Source organism: Copadichromis virginalis, linkage group LG5 (genome assembly GCF_057382275.1).
Source record: "Copadichromis virginalis isolate Kocher_CV1m ecotype Utaka linkage group LG5, C_Virginalis_male_GT1.1, whole genome shotgun sequence".
In the NCBI taxonomy this organism is placed as follows: Eukaryota; Metazoa; Chordata; class Actinopteri; order Cichliformes; family Cichlidae; genus Copadichromis; species Copadichromis virginalis.
The window spans coordinates 26,749,926-26,769,846 of record NC_140622.1 but is presented as its reverse complement, the minus strand read 5'-3'; the positions used below and the strand labels follow the sequence as shown (position 1 = coordinate 26,769,846).

At 38.4% G+C, this 19,921-nt stretch overlaps 1 protein-coding gene across 1 annotated transcript; it reads right to left on the bottom strand.

Moving 5' to 3' along the window:
• Positions 1-42: 42 nt before the first annotated feature.
• On the bottom strand, positions 43-19,466 carry camk1a (calcium/calmodulin-dependent protein kinase Ia). Its single transcript, XM_085457100.1, has 12 exons — positions 19,201-19,466; positions 17,895-18,013; positions 6,723-6,854; positions 5,643-5,717; positions 5,048-5,186; positions 4,798-4,924; positions 4,444-4,519; positions 4,241-4,353; positions 4,063-4,141; positions 3,517-3,604; positions 3,181-3,349; positions 43-2,678 (listed from the first exon to the last, which is right to left on the bottom strand). Exons 2-12 carry the CDS (start codon positions 17,978-17,980, stop codon positions 2,575-2,577), a joined length of 1,188 nt encoding a protein of 395 aa, XP_085313226.1. The 5' UTR covers positions 17,981-18,013; positions 19,201-19,466; the 3' UTR covers positions 43-2,574.
• Between the last annotated feature and the right edge of the window lie 455 nt (positions 19,467-19,921).

The window sequence follows — 19,921 nt, the reverse complement described above, 5'->3', positions numbered from 1 at the left end:
TCTTTCAGAAACCTGGTTATTATATTATGACAGAACACACAATGCATAGACAAGGAAGTTTTATTTCAGTTTCAGCAATCATATCTCTGTGGGTACAAATCTTATTTTCTTACATCTTGTTCAATAACCCATGATGCATTGCATCCATACATTTGTAGCTCAAAACAGCTTTTACAAAAAAGGATATACAATATATACTTATATTTATATATATAATATACACGTGTTTCTTTATGAATTTAGATGTGTTTGTAATGGGTAATATAAGCTTTAAAAAACACAGCCAAGTGGAAACAAATCCCAGGAAAGGTTGAACAGAAGGTCATTACCAAACATATAATAGCCAGTTTCTCAAAGTCATCAACACTGGCTATCTTACAGTTAACATTAAGCCCTTCAAACACAGTTTGCATATTTTCCACAATTACAGTCATGTAAATCCAGAGTGATAGCCTTCTTTTACTGTACTATATGTATCAATAACAAAATGAGGGGAAATAATAATACGAGTGGGGGAAATAAACAGGTTTAAATTCAACTAAAGTGGACTGCTTGCGTACTAATGTAACACAACACAACAAGTGTCAGGATTTAAGTAATTCTAGCAAGCTGTTGGAGGGAAAATGCTTTGTCACACTCCTTTTCTGTTTTAAATCTCTCGAAGGCCGTCCTTCACCTGAGTCATACATTTAAAAAATGATGACATGCTTGATCTGTATCTTTAGTAAAGCATTCCAATTTCCCTGTATGGCTTTAGTATTTTGGGCCTTTTGCTCTGGAGGAACAAAGCTTGTACACTGGCAGACAGGTGATGCACACAATGGCACTGATGTGTTTTTTCCCCTATCACTGTCTAGATATCAGCTAGTAATGATTTGTTGGAGAGATTCAACATAAGTAATAAAAGCAAAAAAAACCAGAACGATTAAAAGAGAGTCCAGATGGAAATAAACATAGTACAGGAGAATTGTCACTCAGGTAGAGACTTGACCATCACAGTCAATGCAAATGATAAGTCCACTGTGCTGTGTTGTATTCTGTTAACAACATTACTTCTGGTGTTACTCACTTCACATTATATATCTCAAAATTACAGTATTACATCTTTTTTTTTTTCAGTACAACAGAGTAATAATAATCATGTGTGTTTATACTAATTGATCATCATTCATGTAAACATATTGAACCAGGTCATGCAAACAGTAGACCAAAACTTCTTCCACTAGAGGTGCACAGCACAAAGCAGGCGGAGCGCGCAGACTGAGATCCCTCTGGAGCCAGACCTCGAGACTGACAGCCGGCGGACATTTAGACACTTTGTCAGAAACAAAACAGGGAGGATGAACATGATATGGTTATGTTTGTTTTCTTCCCACTTGTTGTGGATTCTCTGTATGCTTTTTCTAACATGACGAATGCCAATGGAGGAAGGTGAGATTACTGTGATTTCCAGACTTTTGGGGATCTCAGTTTGAGCCTCAGATAACAGAACAGCCATAAAACAAACAAACAAACAAAGAAAAAAAAAACAAAGAAGTCTCCTTTTGATATTCGTACATTTCAGTGTTTTCCCTAACAAAACGCATGCAGACACTTCAGGTCAGAATGACCCTTCACAAACCCAGTCTGAGCCAGAATAGAGTCCATAACCCCAGAATCACCCTTCACTTTCAATTATCTCCTTTGCAAATAGGCTTTAAACAAAAGAAGTGAATACTTATTTTTTTTTAAAGACAGAAACACTAAATAGTGACAATGTGAGGGGGAAAAAGGGGTTAACCAAACAGAAATAGATAGGCAGGTGAAATCAGCAGTGAAGACACAGCTTGAGATTTAACTAAACAGCTACTTGGTCGATGACTAGACTGAGTCATATTGATGGGTGAAGAGTATAAAGACATGCAGAAGGAGCTTTCAGTACTCTTTTCATTAGCTTTTTTCCCCCCTGTCTGGCCAGATTTTTGGAGAAGGCTGCGAGAAATGTCTAGCATGTGGTCCAGATGGACGCCCATTGTAACTGCGATTAGAGGTACTGCAGATGACAGATAATATAAGAGATACGTAATCAAAGAGAATACCTTTATCTCATCACAGATTAAAACTCTAGGCCCTTCCTGAAGCCAACCACTTATAGTACTAGCAAAATGTCAATGGCCACATTCACCTAGATTTTTTCAGCAGCGTGCTTTAATGGTGGTGGTGGAGGAGTATTGGCGGAGGGTTTCTGGACCAACATATTGCAAGATCCTTTAAAAGAGCCATGCCTACTTGAAGCAGCTTTGTTTACCATTAATGCAATGCAGTTAAAACTTGTAAATCTTCACTCATGAAGTTTTTTCTTTTTTAAAAATTATTATTTATCTTTTCTTTTTCTTTTTTTTCCCAGGCAAAGGAAATGTATGTTTTGTCTGCACTGTAACAGTGACCTGCTGGCTGTGGATGTACTCTGGTGGACCGTGCCTGATAGCTGCTCTGCATTCCTGGCCAGACTGGGCGGGTCGGCGGGTCAGCGGGTCGGCGGGCTCTGGGCGCTCCAGGGATTCGATGTGACATGACAACACTATTAGGTTGTGCTCAGATCCGACTAGTTGGCCTGCAGCAGTAGGTGCAGCTTCTCAGGCTGTCCCGATCCGTGCTGCCCTCATTGCTTCCACGACGGCCATCCTCGTAGTTAGACACTGGATGTTAGAGCAGAGCACGGATTATTCTGGGGTCTGAGATTATCCATGGTTGGTGTAAGAGCTTGAGTCTGTCTGTTCAAAGTAAGTGTAAATTGGCCTAATCCAGCTAGCTCCTCTTCCTAATTCTACACCCACATCATATTGGGCTGATGATAGAAATAGGCAAGATTTCCAATTGTACCAGATTCACATCTCATGACAAATCAGTGTGGTTGTATGACTGAAAACCTTACCGCAAACATCATAAATTATTGTGAACTTACATTTTAGGGCTATCCTAAATAAGGAAGAAATTTTGTCTAAAATAAAATAGTTTGTTTTTGGTTTAATTGCAGCTGATAATTACAGTAACTATGATATTATTATATACATGTTAAACTCATCTCCTTTGACATGAAAATTCACACAATTTCTAAAAACATACACCTTGAATCACCTAAATTTTCCTGGGAAAAAATTGAATTTCCATATGTTCATTCACTGTGAACTGCTAACTTACAGCTCTCCTCCTCGCCATTCCCCAAATCGTCATCCTCCTCCTCCTCTTCCTCTGGGAGCAGATGTCCATGGCAGGGGCTGGTGGGAGTAATCTGACTGGGTCCCTCGAGACTAGTGCCCAGCTGCAACTTCCGCATGTGGCGCACCACTGCTGTGGCATTAAATGCTTGCTACATGGAGAGAGGGAAGAGTGGAAGGGGGAAAAAAATAGTAAGAACCTTCTGTGTCTGACAGCTACTGAAGGAGGAAAACAGTTAAGCCGTACAAAATGAAACTCCTGGCAATCTTAATACACCTCTTCCCACAGGGTGCTGCGTGATTCAGCCGAGGAACTGACCTTCCATTTACTTTTGGCAAAGTTCTTCTTGATTTGTGCGCTGACAGATTCGTGGATATTCTTATCCAGAGCTGTGTCACCACATATCCTGAAAGTCACCAAGAATTGGAGAAATTACAGGAATTTTAGGCACATGACTGAGACATCATATTGTAAACAATTAGCATCATTCATGGCTAAGCATTACTTCACTGAAGCATAAGCCAATCTGTAGAACACTGATCTGCTGATCTGCAATGTAGAAATGTTTCTTTGGGCTTTTCCCAAACATCTAACAATGCACAATCAAAGAGATGAGTCAGCTAAAGCAATCAGTTATATGCACACTGACAGTAAGAAAAAACAATAAACAATATTGCAGTCAATAACTGATTGATTGTTGTATCTTGCGATATTAAAGAAGCCGAAATGTCACCCCTGAGAAACCAGAAAAATTTAAAAAATAAAATATAACAAATATATAAATAAAAACTTGAAAACATTTTCAGACTGCTGCTTATGACATTATAGCAGCTACATATAGATCCAGTATTTTAGCTTTCCTACCATGGATGCTGGAGCGCCTGCTCACATGTGTATCTTTTCAAAGGGTCTTTTTCCATCAGGTGACAGATGAAGTCTTTGGCTGCCAACGAAATTTAAGTTCATGTACAAATAATAATCTCATTTGTTGCTATTTATGTATTTTTTTAATCTGTATTTGTAGTAGACATTTCATGGTTACCTGAATCTGAGATGTCATCCCAGTATGGAGAGTCAAATTCATATTCTGCTTTCAGAATCTGCTCAAACAACTTGGCGTCATTCTCATCGTAAAACGGAGGATAGCCACATAAGCTGTAGAAACGACATTGGATTTTATTTAATGCAAGAAACCCCCTCCAAACGCTCTCTATACTTCTCAGGGATAAATAAACTGTGACTTACAGAATATAAGAAATTACTCCTATGGACCAGCAATCCACTGCTTTACTGTATGGCTTCTGAGCGAGCACCTCAGGAGCTGCAGTCAACATTCACAGAGTGAGAAAGTATAGAGACAGAGCAGCGGTGAGGATGAATTCAAGTAATCTTGACCTTTCAGTAATACTATGTGATCTGCCAGGTCAAGTTAAACAGGTAGAGAGCACTTCTGAAACACTTGCAGTTGACTCAATAGTGGATGAAAGAGCCTCTCACAATGCAGAGTATAAAGAGGGGATATCAGCTGAAACAGCTAGTGCTAAGCTCACATGAAAGAGAAGGGGGGACGTGAGAAGACCAGAAAATTGAATGCCTCACCCACATATCCAGGAGTACCACAGGCTGTGGACATGACGCTGCCCGCCCCCTCAATTTTTGACAGTCCAAAGTCACTGATCATAATCTTCGAGTCTTCATCCATACTGTAATACAGCAAATTCTCCGGCTGCAGAGACAAGAAGAAAGATCAAAGAGGAAGGTTAGAAAAAAAAGAGAAAAGAAAGAAAAACAAGCCAACTGCAAGACAGGTTGAGCTTTTATATCTCTGTCTTTTGCTGAATTAAGATACCTTCAAGTCTCTGTGGACTATCCCCATATCATGGAGGTATTTGACTGCATCCAAGATTTGATGGATGAGCTGGCTGGCATCTCTCTCCGTGTAGAAACCTTTCTCCACAATTCTGTCAAAAAGCTCACCTCCAGACACCCTGTCAGTAAAACAAAATCAGGGAAAAGAGTCTCTACAGTACTGCAAATATTAGAAGTGATTTTCTCTTCAACATGAGCTTAAATTTGTTTAAATTAAAAAAAATCTATTATCTTATTCTTTTATGATTATTACTGTCGTTTCCAACGGTTTACTGAATTTTAGCAAATTGTCCGAATTACGTAAGACTGCTTCATCCTGCTAGTGATTTCATGAGTTTGAACATTTGAAATGACATATATTAATACGAATATGATACACTGTCAAATTTGAGGTGTTACATAATGCCATATGTAACAGATTTTTTTTAAAAAGAAGCTTTTTCCTGATTTGTTTTCTCTAAATTAACAGAACAAAATCAAATGTTTCCAGGCTATTTTAAAGAAAAATATGAGAGGCATGTGTATCTTGTGTTGTGCAGTTGGCAGTGTGAAAGCAATGAGGAAGGAGAACTCACAGCTGCATGACAAGATAAAGGTGGGATGTACTTTCAAAGATGTCCTCCAGCGAAACAATATTGGGGTGCTTGATTCTGAAAATTCACAAACAGAAATCATCAGAAATCTGGTTTTTTTTTTTTAATTCATTCATTTTTTTTTAAACAAGTCACATTTCACCAAACACCAAACGTTTATATTTAATTGGTCACCAGATGGCATTCTTGCTGCATAATTCCCATTTTAGTGAGCGCTGCTCTCTCTTTTCCCTGATGTGTACAATGGTGAACTCAGGTTAAAACAAGGTATTTACACTGCTCCCTAAAAATAGAAAATGTGACAGCCTCCCAGAAAAATCACAGCTAAGTTTTAGACAGATTACCTCTTGACTCTTTTCTGCACCTGCAGAAATGAACGAAAAACACTTATAGGGCCTAATAGCATGGTTATAACAAATGTTAGTCTCTTAAAACATTGATTTGGATTGCTTATTGTTATGAACCAGCCAACAGAAGGTTGAGCATCTCTCTCGGCTGCTGAGTCAAGTTGAAAGCATATGAGGCATCACTAACACAACAGCAGCTGAGAAGGGCTAATGTGACTTTTCGTAGGGTGAGAGAATCCCTCTGTCTTTTCTCAGATCATTTTTTTCAAACTTCCCTCATCTCCCTCACTCTCATGTCTCTCTTATTTATTTCATTCTGACTTAAATATTCTGTCCACTCCTCCCATTCTTTCATATCATTCTCCCTCTATAATACTCCCCCCACCCCACCCTCTCCACTTCTCCTCCCTCTATGTCTCTTTCTCTTTCTTCAGTACACTGCTGCGGGGAACTCCACACCATCTCCGCCTCTGTGTGCTGTTGCCCTGGCAACAGGGACACTAAAAATAGGTCTATCTTCTTTACTCCTGACATTTCCGGTGCACAATCCTACTGTTTCAACTGACACCATGCATTTAGTCACCCATTCAATTGACCCCTTGCATATATTTTGGAGTGATGTATATGCACTGTAGTACCAGGCTGCACTGATTGATCCTTCCAGCTGGACACAAAGCAGCAGCCGATGCATCGCGAGCAACTCCAGCGGCCTCACCTGTGTAGTACTGCGATCTCATTTTCGATATTGTTCTCTTTGCCTTCCAACGCTTTCTTGGGAATGCACTTAATGGCCACGAGCCTCTGAGTCCTCTTTTCCTCTGCTAGAACCACCTCGGAGAAAGCACCCCTAAAACACACACAAGCGTACATGCACCAATCAGACAGTAATTGAGAGACGTGTGGACTGAAACGGACAAAATCAGAAAGCTTTGTGCCACGATGCCTAGAGAGTGTGACATGAAAGAATAACACATGAAGAGTTGTTTTTTGTTTTGTTTTTTTAACAAAACATTCATGCTTATAAGCTCTAATAAATAAAAAATAACTATATATGTTTGAATATACAGGTTTTTGGTGCAATCTTCTTATTTCTTCTTATATGTTCTGCTAACTGGAAGGTTGGTGGTTTGAACCCCAGCTCCTCTGGTGTGCATGTTGTTCCGTCCTTGTGCAAAATAATGAAAATGAATTTCCCTCTCTGAGAGTGTGATTGATAAAGGGCTGCACGCACTGAATGAGGCACTGTATTTGTGCATTAATGCATGAGCGGTCAATAGGCCTGGAAAAGTGCTATGAAAACACCAATGTTTAATTTACCACTTAACCACACCAGACCTCATACACTGCATTCAAACCATCAGGGTTTGTGTTTGTGTTGCAAAGGTGTGCGCGTGAGAGAGCGATGTTTAGATGAATAATTCACAACGGTGGCATTACCAAGAGGATTTTGGGGGGCCGAGAAAAGGCTCGGGAGGTGATGCAACAGTCACGTAGAAAGATGGGAAGAGAAGTTGTTTTAAAAAAGGAAACGATGTTCAATAATAGATAGAGTAAATGTAGTGTAGCTGTATCTGAGGGAGACTAGACTGCATTATAGATTACGGTCTGGTGATGATGAGAGGCAGAATAGTTTGTATTTACACAGTCTCCCCACAGGAGCGTGGGAGGGAGCTCAGGAGGAGACCTGAATGCACCAACATTGTTAGCAACCACAGGGATCCTTTCCATGTGTGCGAAGCAACACTGTCACTCAAAACACAAACGGATGTTTGATGTTCAAGTTTTAGAATACGTCATCTTTTGAGCCAAAACTGAAAATGTTTGGATTTTAATAAAAATCTTAAATAATAATTGCTCGCTTTATATTCCTTCTGCTTTTAAAGTTAATTAATATGTAATTACAAAGCTGATGTAATGTTCTTCTTCTTCTATTTTTTCTGTCATCTCTCCATAATAAATGCTCTGCCTGAATCCGTGGTAATCCTTGAGATGGCTTTGCACCGTGGCCATCTTGTGCTCAGCGAACCAAAGCACTGGAAACATTTGCATAGTGAAGCTGATGCACAAGAAAGCAACCAATTCTAACACACATCTCTGGTTTCATTTTTAAAACGTCCTTAAAATAGTCTCAGAGCAAAATTGCATAAACGTCCATTTCTCATCGACCCCTGAAAGCATTTTAATATGTTTAAGCCTGCAGCATTTGTAGCTACATAGGCTTTCATCAGAGGGTCAAGAGTGCTAAACTTACACTATCGGTCAGTAAAACTCTGTCTAACTTTATGGGGATTATTGAAAGTAAGGCAATCAACACCTCAGGGGGGAGAGAGACCTATGGAAATCCTAATTTGATCACGTGTCTTTCTCATGGAAATGTAGGCAGTATTATCTCATTTTAACATGTGTCTGAAATGTACTGTTACATTGTATAAGAACTGCCTCATCAACTTTATAAATGGCATTTACACACTTCCTTGCTTTGATACATTTCTCTGAAATTCTTAGAACTACCTGTTCAACTTCCACATTACCGCACACATCATAGGGCTCATTCCTTTTAAAGCTTTGGCACATTTGTGGACATTAATACTAACTGCCCACATTATTAAATGCTTGTGTAATGCAGCTCAAATTGTATAGAACAGCTCCTTCTATACTAACTCTAAAGCACCCAAGTGTCAATCCTTTTGAACAAGTTAAAACATGCCGAAATAACAGAATTTCATTGTGACCGATTCTGATAAAGGGCTGTGAAAGAGTCTTATCTTTTTATTTTCCATATCAAAATAATAGGATCTGTTAGCAAATTGCAGTACAAATTACACAGGTATAAATGTGAATCTTGTCCAGTCACCCATATGCTGTAATGTGTACTGCTGTACTGGAAAAGTGTGACCTTGTGGATTTTCAATCATTGCCTTTAAACCCACAGTGCAGTTTACGTCACAAAACACAGAATTCACTGTTACACTGACAGCTAAAGTCTGTTTACTTTGTACTGATAAAGATTTTGAGTGTGCAGACTACTGTGTGTTTTTGATAAGAAACACCACCAGTAATTGTTCTGCAGTGATTTGAGATATGCACCAAAGTGACTGACAAAACAGTGAAACAACAAGAAAGAAAAATCATCACTTTTTATAGGTGCAGAGTGCAAATCTGTACTGTTCAAAATGCTATAATATCAGACAGCAAAATATCAGCACAATACAATAGCCATAAAAAACAATAAACAACAAATGAAGATTAAAAGACATAAATAGTGCTTAACAAATTATTAGATCCCACCAAAGGTAAGGTTAATGCCACAGCCGCTGTAAATTAAAGTTACTGGTAATTACAAAAATATATTTTTTCACGTTTTTATGTGAAACATTTTAATGGAAAAATGTAATTATTGTTATTATCTATGAATTTTCTCATTTACTGTTTTACAAAAAAGGAAAGGAAAAAACAGTAAAGAAGATCGATATTTTTTATTACTTTGCAAATTAAAATTTTACTTTTTAAGTTTGAAGTTTTACTTTCCTGAACAGAAAAACGTGCCAGCTCAGGTTTGGGTTTAAAATGTTATCAGTTTTTGTTTAGCAGTTATAGCTACCATCTGGACCATTAGGGCTGTGCCTTATCATACAATATTACTGGAGTAAATTTAAAAACACCCTCTCACAGTAGGGAGCAAACAACAATGGCACTAGCACAGGCATGTCCGAGAGTGAGAGCATGGAGTCAGTCCCCAGTGAAGACTAAGTACATAAAATGCAATGCTTTGCAAAATATGCAAACAAACAAAACAAAAACAACTGTTCCCACTAAAAGCGGAAAAAAACTTGTTCCACCATTTGAGGCGGAAAAAAAAAAAACAAGCTTTAAAGATTCATGAGGAGGTGATTCTAGCAGATAGCAACAATGTCAACCTAACTATCATCTCCAGTAGAAAATATTTTTCGATTTCAGCTTTATTATGTAACAATATTTTACTGACTACTAAACAGTTACAATGCTAGGTTGCTAGGTATTCTGTCAAGCAGTTTTTTTTAGTACGTTTACTTTAAAATTTCAGTGAAAAACATGACCTAGGCTACTTTTTGTGCTTACATGGGATTTATGCTGTGTCACTGGAAATAATGCTGTGTCACCACTATTGTACTATAATGGTGCATCTACTGCAAGCACCTTGTGGGAATAGATTCACATTTTGAATTAGGTAGTCTGTCATCAGTGACAGTACCTCATTGGAAAAGAAGGATGGGAAGTGCTCTTCATTGTGTTTGCACTGATAAATACTGCTGCCTGCAAGCTGCAATTACTGATGAAACATTGTTGAGGTTTTTTTCTATATTATCATAGATTTCATAGTCACAGATTTCCTTGATATATAATGATATAATTTTCAAGCTGTATCGCCCACCTCTCATCACTATTGCCTAATTGAGAGTTCAATCCCACAGTTTATTCACTTTGCTCTAAACAATGTCATGTGACTGAAAAAAGTCATTCTCTTAGTACTACAGTAAAGGCTGAGACAAGAATGGAAAAAGAATATACATAAAAGAATATAAAAATATATTATCCAAAATGTAATTTAACATGTGTAAACATAAAATATCATTAGCTGTAACAGAACTATGAGGCTGTATAATGGTCGAAAGTGTTCTTAAAACAATATGACTGCGTGATTTCAGCACAGATCTGTGAGTGACAGAATGACAGAGCAGACGACAGAGCCAGAAAAGGATCATCATAGATGTACATATAAACACGCACATACACACACATGTACACACTTCCCCACTGTTGCCATGAGACACACTGTAATTAACCATCCAGTTGCTCATTTCTCCTTGGAGACATAGTAGGGGTGGACTCTCAATGGGTTTTGGAGAGGAACACAGAGGAAGCTACTGTAGCTGTTGCTCTAAACTAATGAGAATATGTGGAGTGCTGTGTATTTTAACCCTGGACAGGCGCAAAAATGGGGCTGTATGTTCTCATCCAGCTGTAAGGTTTTCTTTTTTTCAGTCTCTGATTAAAACATTGTTTCTGTATCTAACCAGCAATTGGTAACATACAATGGAAATGTATTTAATGCCAGTAAATAATCCTGGCATGTGCATCAACTCGCTGTTAAGAAACTAAAATAAATACATTTCACATGAGTCACTGGACTCAAGACTCATAACTGATGCATCTGTCATCTTGGCAGTTAGAATAAGACATCTTGTAAAAGAAGATAGATAGATAGATAGATAGATAGATAGATAGATAGATAGATAGATAGATAGATAGATAGATAGATAGATAGATAGATAGATAGATAGATAGATAGATAGATAGATAGATAGATAGATAGATAGATAGATAGATAGATAGATAGACACACACACAAAAAAAAACACAAGTTGGTGATGACACTATCAGCCCAGCTGTCTAAATGGACAAATATTGATTCACACATTCTCATATCAATGTCTCGCATTGCTTTCACTCTAATTAGTGGTATCACTGTACTGTACAACACACACACACACACATGCTTTCATTTTTGTACATATACAGTACTGTGCAAAAGTCTTGAGCCACCCCTCATTTTTTTGTTAATTTTTTAAAGTGGTCGGATCAAAATTTTCCGTTGGTGATTGGTTGCAGATAATAAGAGAGGAAGCACAGTGAATGTCTGTAGCCATCTGTAGAGGCATTAACACGGTACAAACTCTGTCATTGCCTTACATGCTATTTCTATGTATTTTTACACAGGTTTCAAGAGAAGGCTTTTGCACATATATACACCCATTGGCCACTTCATTAGGTACACCTTTTCAATACTTTGTTAACACAAATGTCATAGGCAGCATATAGACCTGCAGGAGTTCAAATTGAGCATCAGAAAGGAGGAGAAAGGTGTCTTTGAACATGGTCTGATTGATGGTGATTGATTGATCTGAATATTTCAAAAACTTCTGATCTAGTTGGATTTTCTCACACAACAATCTGAAAACAGAGTTTCCAGAGACTGGTCAGGAAAAATAAAATATCCAGTGACCCTCAGTTCTCTGTGTGAAAATGCCTTGTTGTTTCCAGAGGTCAGAGGACAATGGGCAGAACTGATATGCAGGTAACTATAACTCAAATAATCCCTTGTTAAAACCAAGGCTTCTAACAAGCTGTATCTAATGAAGTGGCCAGTGAGTGTATTTGCACCGTTTTAGTCTTAAGCCAGTGACTTCATACAGTTGCAACATAAAGTTGCAGCCTTAACCCCCTGGGTTCTAAGTATCATAGATGGTAACCCTAACTGTACACTAACACTATATATTCACTGAACACAGGTTGTCACATACGGGTCTAAGTATTTGCTACTTAAGAATGAATACTTTTTCTAAGTTCTGAGAGTTCCTTAGTTCAAAAATATAATTTTTTGTGGCAATTACTTTTATCAGGTTCTTTTTTTATTTTAGGTGATAGCTTCACAATCAGTAAAAACTGTTGCCCTTTTTGAAAACATCTACAAGGACCCGTAAGCCTATCGATCTCACCTGATACAAAATACTCACTTCAAACCCAACACGCCTCCAAGTCCCAAAAAAACCATTCCCGTTTTAGTCCAATCCATAATGTGTGTGTGTGTGTGTGTGTGTGTGTGTGTGTGTGTGTGTGTGTGTGTGTGTGTGGGCTTGAGAGAGTGTAAAAGAAGACTGCATCTCTGTGGATATATAGTACAATCCAATTCAAAATTATCTCTAGATCCATTTTTCGCATTGCAAAAATATCTTTATACATTCACACTACCAAAGCTTGGGAGTGGAGTGGACTATTCACCAACAATTGTACAACTGTACGTTCTCCCTTCACACTGCTAGAGTTATGTGTAAGTCGAACCTCTTCACTCCTCTCCTATTCTCTTCAAACAAACTAACCAGCACAAGTGCTTTCCAGTGATTCTGAGTACTGCACAGTCACAATATTTATACTCATCATCCACCTTTACAGCACAAGTAGTTCTTAAAGCTGACCTGCCTCATCTCTTTGTTTTATTTGAAATTAAGGCTCATTTTATTGTTATCCTGTCTTTATGAGTCATACTTTATGCCAAATAGCTTCCCTTTTAAAATGTCAGTTAGGTCTTGATGTTAAAACTAATTGAAACAAGGGGTATTCCAAAAGTGAGTCAGATACCATCGCTTAGGTGTAAACTATGATTGTGAACTTATTGCATTATTCCTCTAAAACCTGTATCATGTAATTACCTTGTTCCTTAACCGGGGGCTCTAAAAGAAGAATCAGGCATCAGCAGTAAACTTCAGAATCACTCTGCTGTGGAAGCTTAAGACTGATTTTACTACTGTTTTGTGGTTTAAATGATTTGTTAAGTAGCCTCTGTGTAGCTCATTTCTGTTAGACAAGCTACCAGCTCATGGGTATAATCCCTGTCCACAGCACTCATAAACTGAACTTATGTTCCTGCACACTATCACTGTTCATGATTAAAGTCAAGCTGCAGCGTTCTGTTTTGTAAATAAACACAGTAAATTAAGTGATTTCAGAGGACATTTATCCACACTGTAAAACAAAAAGACATCTATTTGGACAACTGAGATACAGAAAAGCGAAGGCTTTCAGTATTAATGGCAGTAATAAACCACAGTAACTACAGCAATGCCTCGGTCCCTGGACTCTCCTTCCATCTTAAAGTCTTAAACAAACACTCTCGGTAAAGAGGGCCAACACAGAAGAAACTTGAGTCAGCTAGACTGTCATCGCATGTTACACCTCCATAACAAGTATCAAAATATAATCTGAACTTTTGTCTACTAGTTATGACTATTAATTCCAGGAACAAACAAACAAACAAAAAAGATTCTATCTGTATTTGTTTACTGCATTTTTCATGATGAAAGATTTACCCTTGACCCTTTGAGATTGACCCTTGACCCTTTGGTAACACGTTCTGCATTCATGTAGGCTACTTCCTTTTAACATTAGTAGTTCCACAAAGTAAAGGTTGACTGATATAAGCTCTTTAAGATGGATATCGATACTTCATGACACTTTATGATTTATAAATGTGATACTCTGATATATCTAGAGATGGGAATGAAGAACCAGTTTGAGTAGTTTGATTCCTTGGAATGCATTGTCGGCTTTTCTATCTGTCCTACTAGCAAATACGCTACAATCAGTTGATTTCAGTTTGTGTGCTGGAGGAGGGAAGTTGTTGTGCAGTCTAAAGTGGAGCTATGGACATTTTGTTTTGACTGCACAAAAGGAGAAGAGTGCAATGGTAAAGTATAAATTGCAAACAACTACATTATGCTGCTAACGCACCTTTTGCTCTTAGAAATCACCTGCACAGACAGCATGCTAACGGTAAGCTAGCGAAGACCCCAGAGTGATGTTAAAGCTGAGTGAATGCTGATCCCACCCCAGCAGCCAGACCCTGAACTTCAACAGGAAACAAACTGCTGAGCAGTCAGGCAGCAGGCTTCGTTTTTACCTGTTCATGTTGGAGTAATTAAGTAACATACTGCTTTATTTAAAAATATTCTGTGTGATATGTGTAATACATTACTTTTTTGAGTAATGACCCCAACTCTGGGGGAAAAACATCCAACATGCACAAACATTTGAACACACAGCATGCAATTAATTTGCACAAATGTAGTGTCTTTGTATATGCTGGTGCATATACAAATCATGGTGGTGACTAAAAATGGAGCCAATGAGAACACAACGTCAGCATTCATCACAGGGTTGAAAGTTGTTTCTCATGTCTCTTCTCACTTTTTACATTTTAATTTATCAACTGTTATGAATACACATTCCAATAGATCATCAAATATCTAATAATAGCTGATAATATTGACCCATAAATAAATTAGGCTCACAGTCATACATTAGGAACAGGGAGGGGGATAGAGCGTGCCACCACATGAGCCCCAACCAGCCCCGATTAAGTAGGTGTTAAAAACTGTATCTTGATGGAGTCTCACTTGGTTGCCTGACACAATTTATCTAATCATCCGATGACACTTGGGTTTTGTCAATAAATGAAAAAAAAAGTGTGTTGAGGATTAGAGTGAATGTGCTCTGGAGAAACTGGTAGATTGAACGCATTACCTCTGGACAGAAACAAGTTGTCTGTTTTCAGGAGGTGTCCTAAATAAACCGATGAATAGTTTAACACACCAAGAGGCTAAAAAGTGGCAAATTTTTAAGAGCATGACACCCAAATATTCTGTTTTGGGAAAAGTACAATTTTGTGTACAATTTCATTACACTAACAGAATCCCAAGACTCTATAGTGCCCTACAACTCTGTCTCATTCATTTCATTCTTGGTAATTCACAGTGTTGAAGGAGAAAAGCATGACAATAACAAAAGTGAAAAACAGTCTCCAAAGCAAGGCAGGTATATTAATTGTAGAGGGGGGATTTCTTTTCCCCCATCTGCTAACACTACCATGAGGACAATTTGTTCTCCAGTGGACTTCAAACAGAGGTAGAACTGTGAGGATTATTCGGATCTGAATATAATATTTCAACATAAATCAATTAACTTCACACACTGAATTCCTGGATAAAGCTCCCCAGTAATCTTTTCTCTGAGCATAAGGAGCTTTCCGTCAACACATTAATTCTACCCTCTGCTAGGTCCAGCTATAGTGACAGGAGGGAAAGAATATTACTACAGCATTTTCTTTTTCTCGTTTTTTTCTGGAATAAGAGAGCATGGCATCCTGGCATTTTACTCACTTCAATCCAAGTTATATAACCTTTAATATCATACTTTAACAGTCACTGTTTTAAGTTGCTGTGGAGTCCTGGTAGAATCATTTCAGGAGTTATGAGCATTAAGCAGCAGTCATGAAATCTGAAACATACAGTCAAAGTGCATTACAGACAGCATGCACAGCTCTGAGAGACAGATTTTCTGTCTCTTACAGTGTTTTAGATAACGAGACAGTGTCATCTACCCACTGCTATCTCACAGTTTTGGATGGGGACCAGAGTTGTGCAGTCATTAATATCTGATTCTGTGTTGCCTCTCTGGGGAAGCAGGTGTGATTCCAAGAGGAGAGAAAACAGCCACACTACATATGGCACACCCGTGTCATCACAGGTGGATGTGTGCTAGGTCACTTGTACTCAGTTTAGGGGTGGAGAGGTGCCCACCTGACCATCTGGGCTCAGTCCTGTCCCCCTGGAGGGTGCAGATGCAGGTCTGCATGAACCCATGCTTCACCATCACAGACTGCAAGGCAACCTGAACCCAGCTGGTTGAAGATTAATTTGGTAGACTTATTAAATCAAGATTTAAAATGTATTTCAAATTCCAGACTATGAGGCAATAACAAAATGTAATCAGGGTCAATATGAGGGCAGCGGGAAATATGATTCACCGCCAGATTTTACATGACTGGTTGGACTCAAGCTTCAACAGATTTTCTGGCAAACTGCAGTCAGCAGTTACAGCCAACTTCTCCTGATTACCCAAGTTTGGAGTTCATACAACAGTCTTATATCCTCCTGTCAGCCATGATGGAGTAGCTCCCACAGACACATATGAAAAGGATAAAGAGTAACAAGTCATACTGAAAATTACAATTTCATAACTGGTTTAAATAAAAGGGATCTATCCAGTTACATTGATTTTATGTTAGTATGAAATGTGTTCTTATTCTTTCTTTTTTTTACTTTAGAGTTTTCATAAAAGGAGAAAATGTATTATGTATACTGTAGGAAAGAGGAAACCCAGAACAAACAGCCTACAAGTATTTCACATCCTCCTCAAGCACTAACCTCTGGAGCCAAAAGTTTTTTTTACGTTTGTGTTGAAAACTGCAGTTCTTCTGCTGACCACTGGAGGCAAGTTCCCAAAACAAATCAGTCCCATTAGACTCCATGTTAAAATGACAAAATTTAAAGCACTAAACAGTCTGTTTTACATTCTGGTACGAAAAGTGTTTTCATCTCTATGGATAGTTTCTCCCTTCATAACAATTCGAGAGAGTACATTTGCTTTTTGCTTTTTTTATTGCATTTAATTGTATTTTTTACACAGGCAGCTGCAGTCGATTGGTATCTGCTGGTCCCTTTCTCCACTAGTTGGAGTCACTGAACTGGACCACTACACTGTGCTTCTGCTTTTGATACCTTTTGAAGCATTTTAATTGAATTATCTGACAACTAACAAATGCACTAACATGGTTTACTTGTTACCATGACAACTCCACCCTCTTGCTGAAATATGGTCATTGCTACCTAAACAAAACAAACAAATAACAACAACAACAACAGCAAAAAATGAGGATAGTAAAAACACTGAAGCTTGCAGTTGCAAATCAGTTGGTGATGCCATGGTAGCTGCCTTCCTGAGAGCATGGTTTAGATCAGTGATAGGTGCTACACAGTCGTTAAATGGTGTGGAAATATATGGTAGAATGGCTATGTCAGGCTGTGTTAATCCTCATTATTTTGCTTTCACCACATTAAATCATGCAACATGCGTATGCACTCTGTCACCTGCAAGTACTCATAAGTTACAATGCGCATGGACAACAAATGCCAGCTTCACTATATGATGTCTCAGACTTTACAAACCTACCAGTACTTGTATGGGTTTTATCTTTGTGATGATAGACTCTCCAATAATGAAGGGAAATTTAATTCAAATTCTAAACATACATGGTTGTTTTTGTATCTAGTTATCCATAGTGTTATAGAGGCATTCCCGTTGCTGAGATTTCAGCAGTATTGGTGTAATGCAGACACAGCAAAAAGGAGCGTGACATCCAAATATTCCCAAAAGGTGTGGAAGTGCCTTTGCAAGTTTCGGCCAGTCAGCCATCGAGTCGAAATCTGTCAACTAAACAGTAAGTACTACTTACGTTCCCAGCACTTCTTTGAAGTCGTAATGTTCTTTGATGTCTGATGTCTTCTTTTTCCATCCATTTCCATCCTCTCCAAGAGGCATCCTACAATGCTGATGGGAAACGCCACACTACAGCTGTGGAAAAAAATAATCAAGGAAAAGACTCAGAGTATACACAATTAAGTTCAGATCAACTGCATTGATTTTCAATAGAGAAACAAATTAAATGATCAATTCGGGGAATTAGTGACTTGGTTACATTCTAAGACTTTTTTTTTTTAATTCTTAAGGAAAAAACATCCACTTTTTCTCTTCTACTTTTATGTTTGCAAAGATTTAAATGCAAAGTGGAGATATACATGTTTAGGAATTTGTATACAATCTGTGCATTCCTACAGTGTTTAATATTGAAAATTAAACAAAAATATTCAGTGTTTTTTAATTGTTTTAGATTACACTCTGGTTATATGGTGTGCTGCACTGAATGACAAGAAAAAAAGCTGGAAGTAAGCGCATGATGACAAAATACAAAATTACAACAGCTCTTGTGTTTGAATTTATTAAACAGGACAAATTAGATGACCAAGGTATGTCTTATTAAGATGTAGACATTAATGAGATAAGAAATAGAAATAAATCACGACAAAACAAACCTTTAGCAACAAACCTAGGACAAGTTTACAAACAGAAACCACAAACCACTAAAAATGACAGTTCTCCAGTTCTAAAAACCACTAATAAAGTAGGGCAAACAGTGCAGCAGAGGCTGTCACAAGAAAGCGACCATATACCGTGGCAAAAACAAACGCATGGTCAGTAGGTTGTAGGCAGACACTAGCTGGGGGACCTGTGCTATATTTAACACTTCGCTTGAAACAATTGGGTTTCTCTGAAGAATGAGTATCTACAAATATACAACTCCTTGGAGATCTTTGAAGTGGAAAGTGTAGGCTATTCCAGTGATTAGGGTTTGACAATAGAGGCTGCAGGGCTGCAGGGCGTGAATGGCAAGCAAGCAAGGAGTTTGAATGGAAATGAAAAACGATGCGATATGCTTCTAATGCCACAGCGAGCTCGTTTTTCGTGGGTCGTGGTGAACATGCAACTATCATAGACTACAGGAAGAATAGACGATGTGGGTGTGCGAACCATACTGCAGTGCTCAAGGGTACGGCAGTCAAATCAAGACAGCATCTTAAGGTTTAAGCAGGAGGCTGCGGACATGCGACAAGGAAGTGGAGCAAAGGCACTTTGTCTCACAGATAAAAATAACACAACGCAAACAAGCCTGCAATGAATGTTGAACTGAAAAGGGAACGTACCTAAATGGCGATCTGTGGCTGTGATGCGTTCTTCTTCCCTCTGGGAGCGAGTGTGCTTGCTGTGCTTGTGCGCAGCGCTGGGTCCGCTCCGACTTCTCCTGACGTCAAGAAAGCCAGACGTCTATGGACGTAGTGCACCATAAAATCACTATCTGTTCCCTCAACAACGCGATCTGCGATTCACCTTATGACTGTCGAGCGACTGTCTGTTACAGCTGAAGAGTTTTTATTTTTGGCGATACTATAGCGCAGATAATTCTCCTCCTTAAGCACTGTGCGAGTTAGATTCAGGCAAATTTTCAAGAGTTTTTGAAAGTCATAACAACCCAGTTTGAATAAATTATCAATCACAGCCAGAGAAGCCGGTTTAGCTACAGCAGACTAAACATTTTAAACGCAAAATGGCCCCAGGATGAATTATTATTTTACGCATGAATTATCAGAGGATTAAATCTCCCTTCCGCACCAAGCATCTTTCTTTTGCAGCTCTGTGCACTCTCACACTTAAACCATTTCCTGGCAGCCAAGTGACATGCAAAGGTGTGGACAAACAAAAAGCAGGTGAGAAGATCCGGGAAGAAATAAAATGTCTCACTCACTCATTAAAAGTTTATCGTTCCCCCTTGAATGAAGTTTGATTATTGTTTCTTTTTTAGTTTAATATTTATGTCGTAATTCAGTGCTTGTTATTCCTTTATTTTTATCACCACTTGCAGGATAC

What these genes read in the sequence shown, in the direction of transcription:
- camk1a (XM_085457100.1), bottom strand. Translation starts at nt 17,980, where the DNA reads ATGCCTCTTGGAGAGGATGGAAATGGATGGAAAAAGAAGACATCAGAC. An exon ending in GAGATCGCAGTACTACACAG is followed by an intron (nt 5,718 to 6,722) that starts GTGAGGCCGCTG and finishes GTGAATTTTCAG; the next exon opens with AATCAAGCACCCCAATATTG. An exon ending in CTTTATCTTGTCATGCAGCT is followed by an intron (nt 5,187 to 5,642) that starts GTGAGTTCTCCT and finishes TTTTACTGACAG; the next exon opens with GGTGTCTGGAGGTGAGCTTT.